At 55.8% G+C, this 24,901-nt stretch overlaps 1 protein-coding gene across 1 annotated transcript in view; it reads right to left on the reverse strand.

Moving 5' to 3' along the window:
- The window catches only part of Galnt17 (polypeptide N-acetylgalactosaminyltransferase 17), a 355,430-nt gene that overhangs the window by 138,188 nt on the left and 192,341 nt on the right, over positions 1 to 24,901 (reverse strand). Inside the window, exons 4-5 of the mRNA XM_026400319.2 lie at positions 14,009 to 14,183; positions 9,982 to 10,179 (exon numbers count right to left, since the gene is read on the reverse strand). Coding sequence (XP_026256104.1) covers positions 9,982 to 10,179; positions 14,009 to 14,183 — 373 coding nt within the window. The remainder of the gene's footprint in view (positions 1 to 9,981; positions 10,180 to 14,008; positions 14,184 to 24,901) is intronic.

Here is a 24,901-nt window from a genome sequence, read left to right on the forward strand (position 1 = left end):
GTCTGAGCCTGTCTCCTAGTGTCCGCCCTTATTCTTCTCTGCTGGGCTGGAGGACAACATCTGGGGGAGAAGCAGGTGGGGTCCCTGCCACCCGCACCCCCACTCCTAGAGGTAGATCACAGAGTGCTGATTTCATGGCTTCAGCCTTCTCCTCCGCCCTCCTCCCATTCTTTAGGATCTGATGTCTCTACAATTTCGAGCAAATATTCCAGTTTCCCAGAGAGGACTACGAGGTGTGGGGAATTGTGATTTTTTTCCCTGTACATAGTTACTCTGAGGAAACGCTCTGGGGTTTGGTGTCCCGTTGACATGAGTGGCTACGACCCATCCTTCCCCGTTCCCCAACATGGCAAGGGGGCTGGGGTAGGGAGTTCCAGGCTGGGGGTATAAGGAAAGTCAGCTTTCTGCATCTGTCCACCAAGAACCTTCAGGTGTGCTGACCGCCAGGGGGCTTCACCCCGCAAGCCGAACCCCTGACAAATGACAGCGGGAAGTTCAGTCGGTGAAAGATGCTGCGAGGACGTTCCTTTCCTCTGTCCTTTAGGGTGAACTTCCTAGGCACCCAGGGGCCCACTGAGCTTCATGCAGAGGCCCAGCTCCAGGGGACTGTCCTGGGCATCCAACCGAGTGCCTAAGGAGCCCTGGAGCCAGTGTCCCTGGGCCTCACCCACGGCCTATTCTCCCAACTCTGAAGGGGCCGTGGCTCTGTCCAGCACAGTGGATGGTCACGTCACCCGTAACAGTCAGACAAGCTTGTCAGGGCCTCCCACTGCCACCAGGATGTGCCACCAGACTGACTGATGACACAGGGCCTAGATGTCCAGGAGAAGCAGACGTTGTCTGTCCCTGACTGCCCGTGTGCCTGGCACCAGAGTTGTTACTCGAGTCACGTTGGCAGCAGAAGGAATGAGGACTGTGTCCTCAAACTCCAAACAGAAGCAGCAGAGCACAGCCCGCACCTCTCACTGGGGAAGGCTGGGGAAGGCTCCAGAAGGCTTCATGGGGCTGAGTCTACAGCAGGAGAATGCCCCGGGGTTCAGCGGCCGGGTGTCACCTGTACGTGATGGCCTGTCCATAGCGCGTCATTCAGCGAGGAAGACCACAAGCTCTGCCTTCAGTGCTCGCAATGAACTTCCCGAGTTTGCAATAGAATTCCACCTGCTTTCTCTCCGACCTAAATGAGTCCCTGTGCTCTGCATTTCCACAAAGGAGAGAAGGTGGATCGGGCTGGGCTCCAGGTCCTGCTCCACAGAGACCGACCCTGTGTGACTGGCATGGCCCAGGGAACCCCCCGGGGCACCCCCTGGGGCCTGCAGGCTGAGGCCTCTGAGTGCAGGAAGAGGCTGCCCGCACTTGAGCCCAGGTGGGCACCTGAGCCACCCTGTCCCCAGGAACCCCTCAAAACCATAGGACATAATGACTCACGGAGGACCAAAGAGGCCCGGAGGTGAGAAGGGAAGCCAAGGGAGGCCGTGGGGAAGAAATAGGAAGGCTGACTTCTGCTCTGAGCACCATCCGAGTCTTCTTGAGGTGTCTTGGGGGGCTTTGAGGGTAGGGTGGAAATAGAGGGATGGGCAAGAAGGGCAGGAGGGAAGGCCTACACCTGGGAGGGTCTGGAAAACAGCACATTCTGAATCTCAGACAGAGAGGGATCAAAGCCACCAGAAGGGCTGGGCCAGGCTCCTTCCTCGGCCCTCTAGCCTCCTCCCTCATCCTCCACCCCCATCAACACACACATCCATCTTCACCCAAGAAAAATCCGAGGCCATCACTCTTCCCTCCGCCAGATCAACTTGATCAATTAATGGATCTGCGTGTTCCCTATTTATGTCCTGCCGTAACTCAGGAATTGGGCATTTAACTCAAGGGTGAAGTGTCTTCCATTTTTCCTTAAATCCTTAAATTTAAAATACTGCTGTCGGCTCCCTGGCAGCCCACAGCTTAGAGCTGGGTTCCCGGGGAGGGGGAGCCCTTCCAACGTTATTCATATTAATCTCTCTGCTGCCCTGAGCTGTCACCCATGCTGGCTGATGAGGCAGATGTCATCGCCTCGAACGCTGTAGCGGTTACCTTGCAATGTTGCTCTCGTTCCAGGGGCTGCCTGGGAAGTCTCCTTCTAAAGGAAAAGTGACCACAGCACAGCAGCAGAGGGTCATGCAAAAGTATCGCCCATCGGCCCAGGCTGGTTCCAGGACCTAGCAATGTCCACAAAGTCCGTCTGTGTCACCTGAAGCAGGTGCCTGCATACTGAACAGCTCCCCGAGGGGACTGTGTAGGAGGCCAGGTCCCCTGGCTTCCTGCCGTTCCTTTGCTTTAAAGACGTCTCTTCTGCGGGCATCTAGGGTTCTGTTCGGCAGGTGGGATACCAGACCAGGGACATGGACCACACCAGCTGGAGCAGAGCAGAAGATGGGGCCAGAGGATTCCCAGCACGAGGAGCAGGCCTAGCCGCCATAGAACCAGACCCAGTACCGATGGCAGCCTCCGAGCGCCACACAGTATTGAGCACCTCACAGGTGTGTCTCAGTTAACCCCACAATGACCTCGGGAGACGGTTCTATTGCAGTGACTCCCTGTCCTCAGGGCCATGCTCCAGACCCCCCGGGAGACGCCTGGATCTGCCGACAGTACTGAGTTCTACACAGGTTGTGCCTTTGCCTACATAGATGTGACTGTGACGAAAGTTAGATTTATAAATTAGGCACCATACTAGATTCACACCGGTAACTAAGAGGAGAATAATTACAATATACTAGAATAAAAGTCATGTGTTGTCTCTCTGTCCTCAAAGAGTCACACAGATGAGGCATTTTCTGACTCCCATGGACAGTGGGTGACTGAAATCACAGAAGCAGGACTGTGGGAAGAGGGAGGGGGTTCTGAAATGTCCCCGTGTACCCATGAAGAACCCGGTATCCTCACAGACACGTCGCGGCCTGCCTCGTCAGAGTCCCTCCTTCTGCAGAGATGAGTGGCCGAGTCCAGCCTAGACTGGGAACCTGGGTGACTTCTGCCTAGGGTACTGTCACCTGGAGCCATTAGGAACCAGGTGCCGCAGCTGGAAAGCCCTGTATTCCCAACCCCTGGGCAAGCTGCTGGCTGCTCTGAGGAGCAGACTGATGGGGTGGGGACAGCCTCATTACCTGACTACTGGACCTGCCACTGGGAGGTGAGAGGTCCATGCAGAGGCTCCCTTCAGGTCCCCTCCGCTGTGACGCCCTGAGGCATTCTTCCCAGGTAATTGAGCAAATAGCAAATGTTTTGCTGGTTGGTTGGTCAGTTGGTTGCATTTCTGGGGATGAAACGCTGGGGCTCAGGCGGTAGGGTAGACAGCCCCCCCACTGGGCCACCCCGTGCTCAGCTGTGAAGAAGCGAGTGTCTTCCATCAGATAGTCCTGCGGCTCCCTCCTCCACAGAGCCCTGCCATCCACTAAGTGCACAAAACTCTGAACCCAGAGGAGGGTGAGGTGTAGGATAGCACCTGGCATGTAGAAAAGCAGCTTTGCCATTCACTCCACTCACAAAATCCCCTCCCGGCCACACACCCCACTCCCTGTACCCAAGTTATCACTTGCATTGGGGTCTGCGCCTCTCACTGGCCTGTGAACTGCGGCAGGAGAGGGGCCTGGTCACTTACCAGTCTCCCTGGAAGGGCCTACCACAGGCTGAGCCCACATTGGTACCTAAAATACATCTGCTGACGCACAGAGAAGATACCTCTATTTTAAAGTCTAACAAAAAATCTCATTTTTCTCTTAAATCTTTCTTCTCATGTAAGCCGGGCACATTCCTCTGCAGGAGGGGGGTGGGGGAATAATGGCTTCCCTTGAGGTGCCTCTGCACGTAGAATCTGAGCCCCCATAACCATGCACAGTGGGCAGTCCTCCCCCACTAAACGAGTCTATCAGCTCTAAAGACTCCTGTACTTTATAATTTATCATCAAATTGTATGTTGGATTAAGGATTGCTCATTGTTAATCATCAGCTTGGATTAGTTATTAATGAGCAATGTCACTAATTACAGGGCCACTTAAACAGAGCAGGAGGCCCCGCTGTCTGCTGACAGAGGAGACCTGACTCAGCTTTTAGCCCACACCCTGAAAGCCAGGGGCTGTGACGTGTTCCATCCATGCTCCTGGGACCCTGTGGCCTCAGGGCAGAAGGCCTGGGAGCCTATAGCTGGGAGAACCGTCCAGACCCGCAGTTCCCGGGCAGGAGCTACGTACAGTCCTCTGCAGGCCTCTGAGCCAGGTGTCCAGGGACCCAGGTGCCCTCAGGAGAGACATTATCCCCTTGGTGCCTACCACGGCTGCTCTTCTTCGCGTCCATGTCCATGAAGTTATAAGGACAGAGTTTACATGTCCAACAACACAGCCGCACACCTGGCAGGACTGCCGAGATCCAGAAGGGATCTTTGTTGAAGGTCTGTCCTTGTCCTCAACCAGCCCTCACTTATTTTTCCCATCCTCGGCCACCCCGGCCACCCCCTGCCCTCAGCAGGGCTCCAGGATCACCCACTTTCCTGCTCTTCACTACCGATGCCACCTCCGCCTTCTCAAAGCCAGCGAGAGCCCTGGAACCTGAGGCGCTGTCCTGCTGTCCAAACCTCGGCGCCGGCGGTCCCCTGGACAGCCAGGGAGGACTGGCTGTGATGGGTGAGTGGGTGGAGTCTTGAAGAGGTATCAGGGGCTTCCCTGAAGTGTACCCCCTGGGGATGGCAGGGTCCTGCGAGACCTGAGCCCCACTTCCTGGGCTCTGCCTTCCAGCCCCAAGCCTGGCTGCCAGTGACAAGGGACTCAGGCTCAGGACAGAAGAGCGCCCTGTGGAGCAGAGAGGGCCCCCCGTGAGGGAGGCTGGAGGGACAAAGATGTGTGGGACTCAGAAACCAGAGGTGGAACCTACAGTAGGCACAGGAACAGGGCCACTTTAGAAGGGACTGCCACCATCACAGGGGTGAAGGGTCGGACCTCCTCAGGCTTACACAGTGCACCAGGCACCAAGGCGCCCGCTGACCAATGCAGGACAGGAAATGCCCAGAACAGGAAGTGGACCCTGCTGCCAGGGCCGAGGGCAGAGGAGGGAGGGGTTGCTTAACAGCACCATGTGACATGGTCATCCACAAAACAGAACCAAAACCACTGGAAGGTACCGGGCAATGGGCTCAGCGCAGACCCACCAGCAAGAGGACAAGGGGCAGGCGGGAAGGCCACCCTGGGGTCTCTGCCCAAGTCCAGCCAGCCAGCAACAGGTGGTTCAGATGGCCCAAGCCATGCCAAGGGCTGAAAGAACCCCCACGGCCCACCCGCACCCCCAGGAAGACCTAGCCATGATGCGGCTCTCCAGGCAGCGCTAAGTACCACAAGCCAGCCATGAAGGAGGACCGTCCCGAGTTCCGGAGCCTCCTTCCTCCCTGTTGCTCTCACCCGCTAGGCCCCAAGGAAAGGGGCAGAAGGCCTGCGGCAGCTCCCCCATGTGGCAGCAGCCTGGGGCAGGAGGGGATCTGACTCTTGCTGAGTGGGGTGATCCCTATGGGGACCTGGACAGTGTGAACAGGAGCCAACCATGGCCTGCTGGGGTCTGGCAGGGCTTCCTCCTCAGTGTGGTGTCACAGCGGGGCGGCTGGTGCTTCCCTCCCAGCACAGGAGGAAGACCCACCTCACCCAGCAAGTGACACGAGGTGAAGGCCACAGAGCCACAGGGGTTTTAAAAACACGGCCATGCGTCCCGCACGAGGCGTGGGTCAGTAACAGCTGCACGTGGGACACTGGGACCGTGGATTACAACGGAGCCGAGATGCAGGCTCCTCCTAGAGACACGGAGCAACCGGGGCTCTGCCGGTCACAGGAAGCACGGCTCATTCAGGACACAGGATGGCACAGGATGCTCCTTGGGGCCTGGCTGTGTGCTGACGGAGTCATCTCAGAGTGTTCGCCTTCCACTTGTTAAGAATAGAGGGAACTCACTATGGAGCCGGGCAGGGACGGGTGGCCGATCCACAACAGCATGCTTTACTGCGGCCCTCGACAGCAGCAAGAGGCCACGTGGAGGGACTGATTTGCACATCCTGGCTCAACCCTTAAGGACGTTGCGCATGGGTGAGTGACACAGTCCCCAGGGTAACACTGTTGAGTGGCTCACGGCTGCTGCCCCGTAGCTCCACCTGCTGGTGTTCTGAGCTGCGGGCGCCATCTCCCCTTCTGAGGGATGCCTGGGCCCTGGGCCTGGGCGCCCTGGACAGCTGCTGCCCCTCCTTGCCTGAGTGTCCCCCACTCTCCACTCTGCCCATCCCTTCACGTCCCCCCACCCCACTGGCCTCAGCACAGATGCTCCCCAGATGCCTCACTAAGGCTGCAGTGAGCCCCCTGCGTGAGCACAGGACGCCTCGCCTTCCTGGGTTGGTCTGGGACACGGCTGCCCCTTTCTCTGGACCCTGGTTCTCCTCCCACTCTCTGGTGTCACTCCCTGAGTTTCCACGAAGGCTCGATTCACCCTGGAAGTATGGATGTCCCCTTCTCGTCCCCCCAGCATCTCTGGGCAACCCCCTTTTTCTATCATTGATGAGCCGAACCCCTCTCCTGAGCCTCCGGTCACCTCATCTGTCCATCCATTCAATGGTTCTTTTTGGCATGCCCACTAAGTCCAGGATGCTCATTGGGCACTGCGGACATGGCTCTGAGAGGGACAGCTATGGACCTGGCTTCACAAAGCACACAGACCAGCAGGCCACACAGAAAGGCTGCTGGCCGGGAAAGCCAGGGAGGAAGCTGAGCAGGGCTTCCTGGGGTGGGCCCCATGGCACCTGTGCCCCCCAGGAAATTTTGTGCAAAGTTCCATCCATTTAAACAGGTCTCGGGAAGAGGATCTCCAGCTTGTGTCCAGTCGTCAAAAAGGCCCGACAAGTTAAGCCTAGTGGTCTAGTGATGGTCACTGAAATGACATCCCCACAGAATACCCAGGGCTTGGTCCGTGGATCTGGGCACCTTCTCCACACAGAGGTGAGAGCTGGTTCAGTGCTAACCAAAGCCTCCCACAGAAGACCCAGCACAGGGGGCTGCGGACACTCGGTGGGCCAGTGGGGAGTCCTGTCCTGTAGGCTTGGCTGGAGCCTTTGGAAGACAGACCGTGTTTCTCCTGTGGTTTAGGGGGACATTATCCCCTGGCCCCCAGCCCACAGCAATGCCTCATACCAGCTGCCCATAGTTCTCTGGGTGAGGAGCATGGCCGAGGCTGTCCAGGGAGTAGGGGGCCTCCAGGAAAGAGACACAGAGCAAAGACTGAGTGCCCAGGGCCTAGAGGCCAGATGCACTCTCGGACCTGCTGGAGGTCCTCGTGGTCCTGAAGGAAAGGGATTTACTTTGCCAACACCTGGAAGGATCTAGATCACGGCATTTCTTGGAAGCCTGAGGACCTAACCACATGGCTTCTGTGTGCCCAGCACCATCATGTGGGGCTGGTGGCAGGCCCTCCTCGGGTGGGACACGGTCCCACCCCACCCCACAGCACCCTCCCTGGCACTTGGCCTGGCCCTCTTTAGCACTGCCCATTGCCCACTCTGGTGCAAACAGAGAGCAAAGGATGGGAGAAGACCTTGGAGAATGACTCTTTGTCAGGCAGGAGGAAGAAAAGATAAGCAGGAAGAAACAAACAGTGAGCAGGGACAGAAGGGCGTGAACTCCCATGGCCACGTGTCTCACTTCATGTGGCATGCCACGGAGTCTGGTACCTAAGGACTCCTCCGTCTCGGTGCTGTTTGTATTAAGAGAAGTTCTCATCCCACCCTTCACGAGAGAAAAATCATAACTATGAACATTCTGGCATCAAGGGAAGAAGGAGGCACCGTGTGCTGATGAGGAGGAAACCACCCTGTGGTTAGTAATGTCAGAAGGACCGTCAGATGTCTCTCCTGCGATTTGACACCCCATCCGCGATTAACAAATTAAGCATTCGTAAGTGAATGTACATCCAAGGAGATCATTGGCACTTGAGTGTTTGGCGCATCAGAGGCACACACAACAGTAATGACTCACGATCACGACTCTGAGTCTTTAAAGTGCATATTAATCATCTGTTAATGTCACCATAACTCATGGAACACAAGCTGGTTCTGCTCAGTGCGTTATGTCCCCAGAGACACCAGTACAGGTGTTGCTGGGCATCAAGGAGCAAGCTGTGAGCAAGCCTCCCCTCCATTGCCAACGCCCTCACTCTGCTACCGTCACGGCGGATGGCCAACCTCTCCGTGTGTCAGGGGTGGCTGGGGGGTGGGGGGCATCATTTGGCCAAAATATGAAACCAATGTCCTGAAGTCCATCATTTCAATTTCACCCCTTTCAGGTCTGGAGGCTGCTGGGTCTGCAAGCTTTGCCATTTAGGTTTACCTGTGGCTGAAGGCTGTGCCCTGGCTCTCGGGAAACCTTAGTGAGGTTTGCTATGTCTTAGCTCCCAGTGGGCCCAGCCGGTGGCCCTGCCACCCTGCATGTGGTCTAGGTGGGAACTCAACTGTGACAGAGTCGGCTGGGAAAGGAACCCTCCTGGTACCCAGGTGGGCCCTGGTCTCACACAGCCTCCCACTTTCCACCTCAAACAGGAGAACATAGACCCATGGGCTCTTCTTATGGCAAACTTGCAGACCGAGAAAGAATCCGGGGCTACTGTAGCCAGTCCTCATTCCACGGTTCTCTCCCTTTCCCTTAATACCAACAAACATACCACTGGGATGAGCCAACAGAGACCCCGTCTCCAGCTCCCCCAACTTCAGACGCTTGGTGTCCTCTGGCCCTCACTTAGGAGATGCCATCGCTGCCCACCCCGGGCACATCCTGCCCTGCGGAGCTTGGGAATGGAGCGTCACGGGTACTTTGCAGACGTGATTCAGGGAAATATCTTGAGACGCAGCCACTGTCCTGGATTGTTCTTGTGGATCCCAAATACCACAGGGCTTTCTAAGAGGGCAGCACAAAAACGGAGGAGGAAGCCAGAGGCCGGAGAGGCCTCCAGGAGCAGGAAAGGACCAGGAGACAGTTCTCCACAGGGGACTCCGGGAGGACCCTGGATTTCAGCCTCATTGGGCCCACTTCAGACTTCTGAGCTCTGGAACAGTCAGACCAGATCTGCACTGTTCTGAGTCCTCGTGGGTGCAGTCACTGGTTACAGCAGCGGGAGGAAGTACTGGGCACTGAGGCCAACCTGCTTCACTCAACACCCTGACACTCACACTTCGCAGCAGACACAAGACCTGTGGACCCCCGTGCCCCTCCAGGCAGGGACCTGGGGTGGGAGCCACATGGAGTTCCCAGAGGCCCTCCCCTATGCACGACGCTACAACTATTGTCCCTTCCTGTGTGGAGCTGTGTCACAAACAAGGGTGAGAGACTCTGCAGTTATTCAAGTCTCATGAAATAAAGTAGCTGCCAACCAGGGGCCTGCAAGGCCTGGCTGGAGACAGCCTGACCCTGGAGCGTCCCAAACCTCACATGCTGGTTTTCCTGTCCACACATCCTTCAATGAATGGATAAGGTACAATAATAAGTCCCATGTGTAAAGTAGGCATAGTAAGAGGTTAATGACAGTAACTAGAAATAGAGCAATTGTAACCACAGAGCGTAATACAACTTATTTAAAGTGAATGAAGTGCTTATTTGGGGAATTTTCCCCACTTCCTATTTTCAAATCGACTGGCGGATGGTAGCTGAGACCACAGAAAGCAAAGCCCCTAAAGCCACAGTCCTAGGAATTAAGGACCAAGGAAGAATAAAAAGTGTGAATGTGACCATCAGTCTGAACTTTCAGTGTGGCTGTGTCGACCTGCAGCTGAAGGAACAAAGGGCAGGGTCCACCCTCTGCAGGGAACTCTGATCTAAGACACCCGCCATTCTCCAGGGCTGCTGGTACCCTGGTGTCCTGGCCCTCCCCACGCCATGGCTCCTCTGTCCTGGGACCTGGGGACCGACCGCTGACCCGCCAGAGCTCGCTGTCACAGACCTGATGGGGAGAGAAGGGTCCCCGGCATCCCACCAGTCCTTCGGGGGGCTGATGTACATGCACCACAGCTCCCAGCTGTAGCCATGGGCGGAGTTTTCGTAGCGCTGCACCTCAAAGTTGTCCTGCTTGATGTTGTCGATGGAGGGGAGGATCACTCGCTTCCGGTTCTCCTGGATGCGGGACAGGACTGGCTCAGCCCTGAAACAGAGAAGTAGAATCAACTCTCCCTGGTGGCCTTGGATGTGTGGGCCATGCCCCAGGCTCTTGCCCTCCTGGAGTCCCTAGTGATGGTGGGAGGGAGAACTCAGAACCCCGGGTGCCCAGTCCAGAGCTCCAGGCCTCCCTATTGGTCAGTGACAGTAGGATTCCCACATTCCCACTGTTCTCCGGTGCCACACAGGTCACGACTTCCCCCCTCAGGGTGCCCACTATGCCTCTTGCTGCTCCTGCTGGCTGACACTGAATTTCCTTTCCCAAAATAGGCCATGTCTGCCTGAATAGCCTGGTTTTAATAAGCGATTTGCTGGCTTCTTTGCATGTGTGGCTATTTCAGTTTTTTTAATTGATTATTTAATTGATTTCTTAAAAGGGATCTAATTGAATCGGTTAGCAATGGAAGGCCTGGAACTAATTAAATGCAAAGGCAGGCAGGATCCTGCCTCCTAGCGTGCTTTCTCTCTGAAGGTTGCTGCAGGCTTCCACCGGCAATCTGGCTCCAAGTTCAAGGTGTAGCTGGCTGGCCTGGGAGAAAGCAGATGGTCAGGCAACTCTGCCAACGTGTGTCTCCCAGGCAGACCTGGGAAGGGGCCATTTCCCACATTCGAGAAGGACAAGATGGCTCTGGGAAGCCAAGGCATTAATCTCTCAGCTTAGACCAGAGTGCGGGCTTTGGAAAAGAGTCAAGGGAAATCCCGTTCCTCTGCATTATTTGGAAGAATAATGAGAGCGCTGGGTGCACAGCCCATTTCTGTTCATTTGCAGCTATTGAATTACCTGTGGGCTCATCTCATCTTTCTATTTAAAACGAACAATAAAATATACCCCAGGCCATTGACTGCCTTCTACATCTGGCCTGCACCATTCCAGCTGGAGGCAGGCAGTGGGGGGGGGGGGGCTCTCCTGGCTGGAAACCTAGCTTCAGGACTCGGCCCTCCAGGGTTCCACTCTGCCCTCCCCTGGGAATGCCCTTGGCCACTGGTAGAGAGCCCAGCACCCAGGAGGCTTAGATCCAATGTCACCTCTCCCTAGAAGCTCCCCCCAACTCCCTTAGGAGGAGGGTTTCCTCCCTCTGGACTCAGGCCTCACTCCACCTTATTCAAGCTGCACAGCCTTTGTTAATCTCTGAGCTGCCACCTACCCAGCACCTGGGCCCAGGCACCATTTGAAATGATTTCCATGCACTGTATTCCAGAAGGGGACGCAGTGATCATCATTTACCAAGTGAGGAGTCTGAGGCCCAGGGAGTCTCACTTGGTAAGAAGGAGACTGAGACAAAGGCCAGCTGGCAGAGAGGCAGGTATCTAACCAAATGGTCTGTTTCCCGCCTCACCCTATGACCTACTGCCTCCTTGAAGGGACCACAGATGGCCTGTCACTGTGCTGTGCGTAGAGAGCACCCAGCTCAGCCCTCCCTGTGCTGTCCCTCAGCACGAAGACCTAAGCCCTTGGTTGAAGTGATGTTGTTGCAGGTGAAGTGTCGGAGTCCGCTGTGCACAGGAGGAGGGGCAACTCCCCCTGGGGACTGCTGCCCTCCCTGGGCATGTCTGTGGACCGCCGTGCCCCCTGGAGGGGCATGCTCCCACCCCAACCTCCCAGGAAGGCTGGGCTTGCAGGGGAGCTGGTTTGCCCATGGGGTCTGAGCAGGAGTGACAAGGTCACAGCTGAGCCAAAGCTATAGTAGCCGCTGCAAGGTGCAGCCTGGCTTCTCCCTCCTGGCCCTCAAAATGGCGTGTGGTAGAAGGAGAATCTCTTGAGACCCAGAACACAGAGGAGCTCTCAAGCAGAGCCATGGTCAACCCACAGCCGACAGGCCAGTGGACATTAGCAGGTGGGGAGATGAAGAGCTGAGCCGGGGCAGTGGCAGCCAGAACAGGAAGAGGAACTGGTTCAAAGGCAAAATGGCTAGAGGTGAGGCTGGGTGGGGAGGGCCAGGGAGGGGCCGGGAAGGAGGGTGGAGGTGAAGACTTGGAGGGTTAAAGGCAGGAGATGCCAAGCCGCAGCTGCCATGGGGCCCCAAGTGAATTGTTCAGGAGGCTCCCTGCTCAGTGATTCTCAAGCTGACTGTGTGTGTTCTGATGACTGGTGGTGACTGGTGGCCAGGGCTGGCTAGGGCGGATACAGGACCCACACAGCTTCTGACTTCAGAGGTCTGGGAGGAGCCTGCCAACCTGTGGATTTGCATTTCTAACAAGCTCTGAGGCTGCTGGTCTGGGGACCTGCTTCACTACCGCAAAGGGTGAAATACTCAGAAGCTCAGGGGACAGGTAGGGACTGAAGACGCTCAGCTTCAAGCCACCAGCGTTGACAGCAGCAGAGAGGCAGGTATCTAACCAAATGGTCTGTTTCCCACCTCACCCTATGACCTATTGCCTCCTTGAAGGGACCACGGGTGGCCTGTCGACCAGGAGACTGGCCTGGGAGGTGAGGACAGATGCCAGTGTGCCCCGGGATGGGCCGTGTCCACAGGGACCTCGGCTGCCCTGTGCTGATCTGCACAGGCTCCTTGAGAAGCCTCCATTGAGAGGCCTGGGAAGTTGGCAGATGAGGACACATTTGAATGCTTTTGGGGACATCAGGATTTTCTCCCTTTAATACCAGAGATTGCACCACTGAGTCACGTCACCAAGCCCTTTTTATGTTTTATTTTGAGACAGGGTCTCGCTAAGTTGCTGAGGCTGGCTGTGAACTTTGACTCCTCCTGCCTTAGCTCCCGAGTCACGGGGACTTCAGCTATGTGCCACCATGCCTGGAAAGACACCAGTTCTTTAAAGCTGGTACCGTGAACAACTTATTCAAGGGTATCGTTAGTTGTAAGTCAACCTTTTCTGTGAAGATAAGACTCGGCTTCTTTAACAAGCTGACCTCACAGCCAGGGTGTTAGCTGGGCCCTGGGAGGAGGGGGTGGGGGTGGGTCAGAAAAGGGTGAGTGACAGGAACATAAATGCAGTTTGATAAGAGCATTAAATTCTCAGGGCACAGTAATGTGACTATAGTTAGCTGTAATCTATTGTATATTTCAAAATAGCTACAATGTCCCCAACACAAAGAAACGATAAGTATTTGAGGTGACAGGTGTGCTCAGTTCCTGATTTGACCAGTGCATGCTGTAGGTATGTGTAAAACACCACACTGTACCCTGTGAATAGATGCAGTCATGTGTGCGGATTAAAAAAAAAAAAAAAGACTCTTCTCTCTAATAAGCGACTTGGGTGCAGCCTGTCAAGCCTCTGACGTGACATGGACTTGTCCCCTGGGGTGCCCTTGGACCCGCCTCTCCATGGGGAAGTCCTGCTTTGGCTTCGCCGTCTCACTGTGTGAACTGGTGGTGCTGCCTCTGCTTCCACAGGCACAGCCCTGTCCCTCAGTTCTTCTTTTTACCTGGGAAAACCTCAGGGCCACATCTATGGAGAATAAAGCTCCTCTTCCTCCCTTGAGACCAGAGCCAAGACCCTGAAGCCAGAAACTGCCAGGAAGGTGGAATTATCAGGCCCCCTCCCGAGAAGAGGGAACGCGTCAGTGGGGAGAAGATCAACACAAACACAACTGCTGGGTCCCCTGCCCAGGATCCTCGTGCCTTCTACGAGAGGAGTGTCGGGCCCGTCCCTGGGCATGAAGATCAGGCTGGTAGATGGGACAGGCAGTCAGCTCCCCTGTTTTTCTCCCAGCAGGACTCCCGCCTCCTCCACCACCCCTTTTTCATCCCTCCAGTGGCCCCTGAGGAGCAGGCGGAGCGTGCCCTCCCCCAGGTTCCAGCTCCTTCTAAGGGCACAGAAGGCCCCAATGCTCCTGGTGTCGGCCTGTGACCTACCAGCCAGCAGTGAACTCCACATGGGCGTCAAAGAAGCCGGTGACCTGGCCGGTGGCCACCTTCCAGCCCTCGATGCGCGCGCGGATCAGGCCCTCTCTCTTCTGGTTACGCACCACCTTCACCAGCCCGGGATAGCGCTTGTGCACATACTCCTCCAGCGGGGCCTTCAGCTCCTCTGCCAGGGGACAAGAGCAAGAGGTCCACGGTCAGGGCATCTCCACGGGCAACCAATCCACAGCGACACCTGCTGACCCTCAGAGGGTCAATGTGTCAATGTCGGTAAGGCCAGTGGAAAGGTGGCCCAGTCCGAGGGCAGCCTCACCATGAACAGCTGCACTCTGAGGACCACCGGGTCACAGCTGGCCGGAAGATGGCCTTGGCTTCCACAGCCCAGCTGCTGCAGGCAGGCAGGGGTCCTTTGGGATGTCTTTTCTTTGTGGCCCTTCTACTTTCTTAGCTAGTACCCCTATTGCCCCAAAGCCCCGGGGGCCTGCCGGTCAACTCCTAAGTGGACTCTCCCTGTGCACAAACTGCTGCTCATGAAATGTGTGCTGGCTGCCTGGATGCAGGGCCACAGGCCAGATGCACCAGGGACAAAGCCTGTGCTGGTCTTTGCCCAGCAGCAGAAATCCTGCCGGGGGCGGAAATCCTGCAAGGCTGCCGACACCTGAACACCGCCCTCCGCCCCTTGGCAGCAGCAGCGAGTGGGTGAGAAGGTGCTTTATTTCTGTGATCTAATTTAATCCTGAAGCAACCCTAGGAGGTTGCTAGACTAATTCCATTAATTAGCAAGATTAATTCCATTTTGCAAATTAAGATACAATGTGAGGGAGGCCAACCTGTCCTAAGGTCACACACCTAGCAATGAAGAGCTGAGACCCAATCCCACCGTGCTCCCGCGTAGGTGGAGGTGGGGGCTGGGCAGACAACGCATAGGGGAGGGATGCCCAGGTGCACCCCAAGGATCGCCCCCTGCTCGGAGTCTCCCCCTGGGGGTCGCTCCAGGAGCTGCACGGGTGATTCTGATGCAAGCAGGTCCCCAGGTGGACCTTTCAGAAATGCTGTTACCTCTGGGTTTACTGTAGAGAAAGATAGAGAGGCTGCGTTACCAGACGTTGTCACTTCCTAGATAAACCTGACAGCCTACGTAAGGGTCAGCGGTTTGCGTGATGGCTGTTGTGCCTGGAAAGAGGCAGCCTTGTGACCCCAGGAGAAACAGAGAAGAGGTGTTTAGACAAACGGGGCAGGAGGACCCAAAAGGGCAAGGGCACAGGAAAGGTGCTGTCAGTCAATGGCCTCGTGTGGGGAACGAGTGCGCCAGGCACCCAACCGTGTCCCCACAGAATTCTGCTCTCGAGTCCTAGCCCCGTAGCTCAGAATGTGGCTGTGCTTGAAGACAGGCTTGTAAAGGGAGGCCATTAGGGTGGGCCCAGTCCTTAAGGACTCATGTCTCAGAGGTGGAGGGACTCAAGCAGACACGCGGGGTATGTGGGCACCGAAGGATGACCATGGGGTGAGATAGCAAGGGGCGTCCAGAAGCCAAGGAGAGAGACCCAAGGAAAGCACCCCCACCACACCTTGATCTTGACCTTCCAGTCTCCAGACTGTGGGGAAACACCTTTCTGCGATTCACCGCCTGCGGTCCAGGGAGCTCTGCTGTGGCTGCCCCAAAAGACTACTCGAGGGCGGCTGGTGACCAGGTGCACCCTCGAGGAGGACCTCTGCCATGGTCCAGCATGTGGGTGGGCTGAAGCTTCAGGCGTGGGCCATGGGCACCCTGGGCCACTCTGGGCAGGTCAGCCCACTCCCGCCTCCACTCACTGGTCTCCAGAGAGTGAGGTGACCAGAGAAGCAGGTGCACCCGGGGATGATGGGCAATGCTAATCATTGTCCAGCCTTATGGACATCAGGAGTAAATGGAATTACATGTGAGGGCTTTAAGGTGCATTTAAAGTTAGAGGAGTCGGGACAGAGAGGCCGCTGACACCTCCCTGACACAGGGTAGCACAGTGGGCCAACCTCCAGCGGCTGTGGCAGACACTTATGATATGTCTCCTTCCCTGCAGAGAGGTTTGAGGCCCCGTAGCAGGGACTGGAGAGTATCCCTGGAGCCCAAGGAGGCTGGGCGAGAGGCCATGAGGCAGGATGCTAAGCTAGAGCTCGGCCTCTCCAACTCGAGGGCACTGGAGCAGGAGAGGGAGGCCCTGGAACAGACGCTGGGCACAGCCACTTCCGCTCCCCGTAGGGAGGCCCAGGGGAAGGACTGAGCGTGACGGAGGCAAGCAGGCTGTGCTACAGCTGTTCCCACCCCAACTCTGCCAAGGCTCCATTCCTCACATGGCTGGTCAGGAGGGGCCTCTGGGAGGTGACCGGTCACAGGGCCACAATCCCCATGCATGGATTAATGTCCTTCTCCAGAGGCTGGGTAGGTCTCGGGGAGTGAGCTAGGTCTGGGGAGCCTGGCTCAATCAGCACATGAGCAGGCTGCAGCACCCTCTGTTCCCAGGTGACGTCATCACCACATTACGTGCAGCACAGGCCTGGCAGAGGCAGCTGCCTGATCTCCAATTGCCCTGCCTGCTGAGCAGTGGGCTAAGCAAACCTCCCCTTCCTAACTCACTGGCCTCGGGTGTTTTGTTACAGCAACACAGAATGGGCCAGGGAGACTGGGTGAGGCGTGTGTGCTTGGCTTCCATTTATTCTCCAGGAGGACCGGGCAGGTGGGCAGGGCGTGGAGGGACATGCTGCTGAAGGCAATGGGCAGCACACTGTCTTCACCCACGGGACTTTCTGAATGCTGAGTGCTGAGCACCATCCCTGGGGACTGCACACACTCTAGGCTCTCAACTGCCAAGCAACTGGGGGTACTCAAGGCTCTGCTCAGTAACCGATGTTATATATGGCTATTTGGTCCCCATGTAAACTTCCCAGTGATGTCCTCACTTGTAAAAGTGGTTGGGACTGAGACTCTGGGGTAGGGAAAAGCTAAGAGTTTACAAGGCTGGAAAAAGAGAGCCGTTCCCATGGCTGCCTCTCCTACGTCCCAAGGCTACTGGGAGGGACAATAGAGGGCTCTGAGAGTACCTGGGGATGATGGGCAATGCTAATCGTTGTCCAGCCTTATGGACATCAGGAGTAAATGGAACAACATGTGAGGGCTTTAAGGTGCATCCAGCAAATGCTCTTTCTAATAACTAATCTGTGGTTATTAATAATTCAGATCCACTTTATAGCTTCCCCCGGACGCTGCTCGTCTTCCTAAGCAGACAACATCACCTTAGAGCCTGGGGACTGTTTTACCCCTGACAGAACTGCAGGCACCGTCCTCACTTTCCAAGGTACAGGGACCCAGCGTTCCAGACGCAACTGAGGTGGAGCCCAGGAGCTGTGCTGGGAGGACAGAGGGAGGTGCCGTGACCCAGCCAGCAGGCTCAGCCCAGGGACACTGAACGGGCCTCGCATCCCTGCCCTGCAGGGTAACTCAAGGCTAGATGAGGGGCGGGGGCCCATGCCTAAATTAAAAAGCAAATAAAAAACAGCTCAGACCCCAGTGCTCCCTCCAGACATGTCCCGTCTAATTAAGGAGAAGACACTCATTCAAAGATTCCAATATTCACTATCTCCAGGCAGATGGAGCCAAGGGACAAAGGAGAGAGCCACGGGGGAGGAGCTGAAGCAACCCAGGGGGAGGTGACTGACTGGGTCTCAGGAGCAGCCGTGTCTTTAGGCAGAGGCCTGGGTGTATGCTTTCACTGCCCCAAAGAGCCCAGCGAAAGAACACACAAACGCAGAAACACACCTCCAAAGTAACAGCATTACCCATGCCCAGACTCAGGCTGGGCAATTGGGAAGGTGCCATGAATTTAAAAAGACAGAAGAGAATGAGAGAGCAGGAGGGACAGGTTGATGAGCTCAGCTGGGCACAGGTGGGTTCCAGTGGACATGGAGGGCTGGCCGAGGAGGGCCAAGGTAGGAATGCCCAGAGGGAAGGTGTCAGGAGAGGGTGACTGTTCCAGGGGATGGAGGAAGATGCAGGACCACACCCTCACCATTAGGAGGCAGGGAAAGAGCCAGAAACCCACCCTGGGCAGAGCACCACAGGGCAGAGCTTCTAAGGGGGGCCTGTGTGCGGCTCCCAGGGAGTCCCAGAGCTTGCGAGGACTGAGGCTCACGCCCTGACCCCAGTGACCAGTGTTCAGCCTCAGGGAGAGCCAGGTGCATTCAAGACAGCGAGTGAGCACAGGCACCTGATGGGACCAGGAGGGACTTCCCTCCGGGTAGCTCCCTGAAGGGACAGGCTGAGCATGGGGAAGTGGATGAACAGGGGCTTAGAAGAGAGTTCCAGAAAGACTGCTCTGACGGAACACAGCTGGGATGGACGGAGGGCTCTGGGTTGTTGAGGTTTGGAGAGGAGAGAATCCGACTGGGGGTAAGGGTGGGGTGCAAGAGCCCAAGTCCACCCTAGAGTGATCGAGTGCACAGGTTGACCTCGTGAAACCAGCCCCCAGGTTCCCATGGGAGCCAAGCTAAGCTGGGATTGCTTAGAAATGTCACGCCCGTCCCCTAAGGTCAGCCATCACCCTCCACAGAAGAAACCCTTCTGGAATGGTACAGGGAGAGCCGGAAAAACATTCACCTATGTTTTCATATTTTCTTACCAGCAAACTCAGAGAAGAAAACAAAAACCTATTTCTGCAGAGATAAATGCTTACCTTCCAGTGTTAGATGAAATCCAAAATCAGATTGGCCCCGGGCCATTTGGGAATCCCTGCATTTCTCACAATCTTGATAAACAGTATTTGGGGGAGTCGGGAGGGAAGATGTGAGCACTGCCCGTGACCAGGAGGGGCTGGCGAGGGAAAGACACCTGCTCTAACTGTGAGGCAGCCTGTAGTCCAGGCTCAGGGAGCGTGAGCTGGTGGGAGGAGGGCACAAGAGCGGGGCCAGCGCAGAGCGTCCCTGGGGCATTCTCTGAGCCCCGCTTTCAGCAACCTAGAGGGTAGGCCGTCAGCGGAGTCCCTCCTCTCAAGGACTAGGTTAGCCCGGAAGGCTCCTCCGTTCCACAGGTGTGTGGCCTGAGGGAGGGGCCACACTGGCCGGGCTGGGCCACATCGGGGTCCACGCTGGTGGGAAAGCTCACCTCTCCTCCCTCCCCTCGTTAGTGAGCCTTGAGGGGAACAGTGGAACGTCCCACCTCTCCCTCAGACGTGGAGGCTCAGGAGAAGCCACCTAGGTGCAAACGAAGGTTTCTAGAAACTCCACCACCCATGAACTTGCCTAACAGGCTCCAAGGGACCAGGGTTCTGTGGACACACACCAGAGCCTGACTCCATAGGTGACAGGCTAGCTGGCTCTTCGTGAACTGGCCCCGTGTGTGAAATACGGCTCACCCTCCTGCACATGGGTTCCAGGGTCCCATCTTGGCCTTTCCTCCTTACTAGACCCTTTTTATCCTGTATTGGTTGAAATACTGGACCTATCAGAAATGACCTCAGCATAAATGGTGAGGGTCTCCATGCTGTTTCCAGAGCTAGGACCGTGATGGCCAGCTGCACCTACACGGAACAGTCTCACAGCTGGGCTGTTCCCTCCGTCAGGACCCCATACGCTCCTGGCTCCTGCTCTCCTGCTCCCATCTGACTATCCCTACTACTAAAATAGCAGTCCTACTCCAGGGGTGTGCATTCCAAGACCCCAGTGGAGGCCTGAAACCAAGGACAGTGTTAAACTAACATAATGGCTCTGTGGACACAGGCCCTACAGTACTATGATGGTTTATCTGGTAACTGAGGTGGCTATGACTAACAGGTGGGTAGTGTATACACCAAGGATACACTGCACAAAGGGATGGTCACATCCCAGGAGGCGCACAGCAAGACTGCATGAGATCTCATCAGGCTACTCAGAAAGGCATGCAAACTGAAAAGTGTGGATTACTTATTTCTGGGATTTTCTATTTGATATTTTTTAACTGAGGTAGACTGTAGGTAACTGAGTCTCTGGAAAGCAAAAATGCTATGAGGGGGACTGTGATAGCACCTAGTATTGTATCCCACCCATGTTCCTTCCGCTGCCATCAGGTCCTCTACCACCCCCTGCCACTCGTGCTGCCAACACCTCTCACTGCTAGCAGCTGCTGGGGTTGGGCATGCTGCTCGCTGGGAACACACAGGCTGTGACAGCTGGGGATGAGAAAAGTGCACATATGGCGTGTTCCAATTAAAAAACAAAACCAAAGTGCCTGCCTCTAAGCCAGCATTGCTCAGAGTGGGCCTCACCTGGGAGCCTGGGGGAGTGCGATTGTCCAGCTCCTGCCCACACTGTCCCTCCTCCGTCAGCCTGAGTGGGGCTGACCAGGGCTCTGACTGGTCCCCACACAAACCCAAACATTTCTGGTTGGTCCTTCTTCATGGCTTTCCTGTTGTCACTAAAACGCGCCATTTGGGCCATTTTAAAATGCACAGCACAGTGGCGCGACGTACCTTCATAATGTCGTGCTGCCATTACCACCACCCAGGTCTGGAACTATAGCTCCAAATGCAAACCCCTGAAGCACTGGTCCCCATTCTCCTGACCCAGCCCCGCTAATGGCTTCTCTAGGAATCGGCCTACTCCAGATACTCCCTTAAAATGGAGCCTCACGGTATGTGGTCCTTTGTGTCTGTGGCCTTTGTCAGTCTGAAAGTGGGCAGTAAAAGTCATGTGGTATGAGACGGGTTGATGGGCTGATGGACTCCAAACTGAGGTCTCACTGAAGATCTGATTCCATACATATTCTGGGACATGTGGCTTCGGTCCCCACGTTGGTAACTGGTTGACTAGAAACTGCCTCCAAGCACACTGTGGTCAGCTGGCTACCTTCCGCCCCAGGATCCTAAGGGCCTGGACTTCTCCAGGGCGGATCCTTGCTCCTGGCCTGTGCTTTATACCACACAGGTTACTAAAGCTACCCCTGTCCTCCCAACCGGACCTGCTCTGAGCTCCCCCGGAAAATGAGGAGGTGTCCCTGAGGGGAAGATCCAGCCCATGTATCTCGCTCACGCACACGGAGCTCAGCTGACCCATGGGAACTCCCAGCTCACTGAAGCTGGGGGCTCTGACAGTCAGCTTGGAAGACATGGGCCTCAACACAGGGCTTGAGCACTGGCATTAATCAGAACACTCCACACTTCTGAAGCATCTTTTCTTCTCTAAGAAATCTCATGTTTTATATATGTGGGAATCAGCTTTGGAAGAGCATAAAAAAATAGACTTGAAACACCTGGATTTCCAGATGTGCCTGAAAAGACATCCATGCCTAAAATAAAAATAACCAGCCAATTAGATGTGTAATAGCAGCCATGCGAAGACCAAACAAAACTTTTAAAATATCATCTAAAACTGAAAAAGAACGTGGGGTTGGGGAGAAACTTGGATGACACCTTGGTCCCTTGACACGTGGGTTTCTTCTGTATCAAACGGAGACAGTAAGTCGAAGACATGAATTTGGGTTTTATTTTCAATTTGAGGGAATCATCTTTTGAAAAAGAAAAGAAAAATCTTATTTTGTAAATTTGACCAAATGCATGCACATAACTGGGTGCCTCAGATGGCCTCCAAGGGTGTCCACGGAGGGAGGCCCCAAGCGCAAGGCTGCTCACAGGGAAAGCTTCCCTCTGCTGACAGCGTCCTTTGCAGACATCTCAAACACTGTGCTTGTCTATATCAATAATGAAATATTTATATCCCCAAATTGCCAATGGAGCTGACTAAAAATGTTAGTAATCACGAAGGCTCTGGAGCAGGACCCGGCCAGAGCAGACCCCCTTCACGGTTTCTCCAGGCCGCCTTGCAAGCTCCAGGATTCCTGTCTTCACACTCACTGGGTGCTCACCACTGCCCGTGCTGAGGCAGCCGCTTACCTGGATCAGCACTTTGGACTCTTTTTTCCTGGTGCTAGGGACTGAACCCGGGGTGCTTTTCTGCCTGGCCACATTCCCAGCCCCATTTTTCATGTTTTACTTTGAGACAGGGTCTTGGTGAGCTGCCCAGGGCCCAGCTAAGTTGCCGCGGCTGGCCTCGAACTCACCATCCTGCGCCTCAGCCTCCCGAGCCACGGGGGATCACAGGCGTGTGCCAGCGCCTGGTCTTTCCATCCTCTTAAGGACTCTGAAAGGACCATTTTATGGACCAGGAAACTGAGGCTCAGAGGGGCTGCTATGGCGTGAACGTCTGTGTCCCCCCCACTCCCACAGGACGATCCTCATCCCTCAGTGCGGTGGTTGGGGACCAGACCTGCACCATATCAAACCTGTTTTGACCTTGAACTTCCAGGCCACGGACAGTGGATGGCTACTTATTAACTACCCAGTCCAAGGTATGTTGTCACAGCAGCCTGAAGGGACGAAGGCAGAGAGCCAGTGACTTTGGCAAGGCCACAGTCTGTGAGTGACATGCCTATACATTGTCTGTCTGCCTCTGGTACTTGTGGATGTGACGTCATGATATCCCAAGCTTCTCTGCTCACATGACCTTGCTGAGGCCTGACCTGGGCTTGTCCTGGCTCCTGTGGGTGGCTCTGAAGCACCCGCGTGTGTTCACAGGGGACAGGTGTGAACACTCCTGCTCCAGCCCAGCATGAGGCTCCAGAATGACGAACCCCATTCTGTTGTGAATCTGCGGCCATGGTCACCCATGCTGATGGCGGAGGTGGGGTGGGGTGGGGACAGGGGCGGAGCCTGAGGGAGGTTGGCCAGCCTGGGCTCTGGACCCGAGGCAGCATCTCCCCTGCTAGGCTGCCCTGCACTGATGGTGATCAGTGCTTCCCAGAGCAGGGGCCATGCAGATCATGAGGGTGTCAACGGCGGGGGGTGACGTCAGAGCCGTGCATCCCAGGACACCTGCTGCCAGGGCAGTGTGCTGGCCCTGCCGTCCTGGGCTGGAGGAACTGCCACACAGAGACATGCAAAGATTCGGGATGAAGTCATGGGAGGCGGGAGGACGCAGGTTTCATTCTCCGAGCAACCCCCTGGCATTGAGGGCTTAAATGACACACTTGTTGAGGACAGGGAGGACAGCCGGAGAGGAAAAGAGGCCCCAGACGGACACACAGTGGAGGCAGGCTCTCGGGGAGACCACAGGGAAGCATCTGCAGGGCGATTCCACGGTGAGACCAAAGCAAGGGCCAAAGAAAGCAAGAGGACTGAGAAGAAGACCAAGAAGAGCCGCGAGGAGCTGACACCCAGTGCCACACTGGACATGGCACTCAGCCTGCGCGGAGGGTGCTCGGAGAGGGAGCCGTGGCCTCCGTTCCTTGGTGAAGGAAGGTTCTCCGCAGCTTCCCTTACTCAGTCTCCCCTTTAAACAACAAACACGCGTGACCCTCGCCAACAGGAGATGGGGACCCCAAGCTGCTCCCCCAAATTAAAAGCACCCCCTCACTTGCCTGTCAAAAGGCCGGGGAAGTCTGCACCTGCCGCTGGTCCCAATAATACTGTGAATGTAAGGGACAAAATTTGTCCACAGGCCAGAGTGTGTTTTTCTTTCATTACGTTTCTTATTTACTGTGATATCGATTCTGAATGCTCTGAAGTTGGTAGATCTGTGCCTTGAAACAGCAAGCGTCACAGTCATTAGGGAAGGACAGGACAGAACACAGAAATGAGAGCCCCTGGGAGAACTGGGTGGCTCCAGGCACTTGGCCATTCCTCTCCGGTTTTCCTCAAACACACCGGGCAGCGGGAATGGGGCAACAGGAGATGCAAGCCCTCTGGCCCTGCCCCTTCTCCAGCTTGCAGAGTCCCCTGGATTCAGACCCCTGATTCTTCAAGGTCAATGGCAGCATGGACCCTTGGGCCTGCGGTCACGCCCACGTGGTCAGTTATGCAGCGAAGCCTGTTCTACCTGCAGCCTGCAGAACTTGGGGTCCTACAATAGCTACAAGCACAGGCACCAGCCACTCAGAGCAGATGTGGCCTGGGGTGCCACGGTGGGACATCTGGCTGCTCTGCGGATACCAAACCTCTGTAGCAGCTGGCACCCCAGGCTCCCGACCGTGTGGCAAGAACGTGCAGAGGCACTGCTCATCTACATGCACAAAGAGAGCACCGTGGAAAAAAGATGAAGATGGAAGGAGGGAGGACGCTTGGGACACAATCACATTCACTCGAAGACTGGGGACACTTGGGGAAAGCAGTGCCACAGCCTGGTTCCAAGCATGCCTGTTGATGTGCTGCATGGAGTCAGGGGACAGTTAGCAGGGACAGTAAGCACTCCTACCTGATCAGGCTGCACTGAGGCCTGAGTATGGTTCACTGCCCCCCAGAACTCAGGCTGAGGCCCAGTCCCTGTGACAGCCAGCTTGTCATCCCTGTGACTAAACACCCCCCAGGGCACCAGAAGAGGAGAGTATTCTACCTCAGTTTCAGAGGTCCAATCTGTTGGCGGACTCCATGGCCCCAGCAGCCGTGAGGCAGAACATCATGGCGGCAGGGCATGGAGGAGGAGAGTTGTGTGGCTCAGGAGAGGGGGGGCAGAGGAAGCCTGAGTGCAAGGAGCCAGGGACAGTATGGTCCCAAGGGCACCCCTCAGCTGTTGAGAGCCACAGTTTAGTTGGAATGACGCCTGGCATTTTGCTAGAGGGAATGGTTGAAAGGTGACCCTGCTCTGGGAATAGGGCGGCTCCAGGATTAGGGCAGATCCTGCTGCCTTGGGTGCCCGCTACTTCGGAGTTCCCATTGAGTTCTCGCAGGGTTCCGGGAGAATTGGTGCGCGGAGCCCGGTGGAGGGAATGTGTTCCCGGGAAGTGTGTGTAGAGTGCGGGTGAGAGTTCAGGAATAAAGAGATGCTGTTTGAACCTACAAGGCTTTGTGGCGGCTCGGTTATTTGTGCCCTGCCAGACTGTGGCACTCAGCC

Source organism: Urocitellus parryii, chromosome 9 (genome assembly GCF_045843805.1).
Source record: "Urocitellus parryii isolate mUroPar1 chromosome 9, mUroPar1.hap1, whole genome shotgun sequence".
NCBI classification, from domain to species: Eukaryota; Metazoa; Chordata; class Mammalia; order Rodentia; family Sciuridae; genus Urocitellus; species Urocitellus parryii.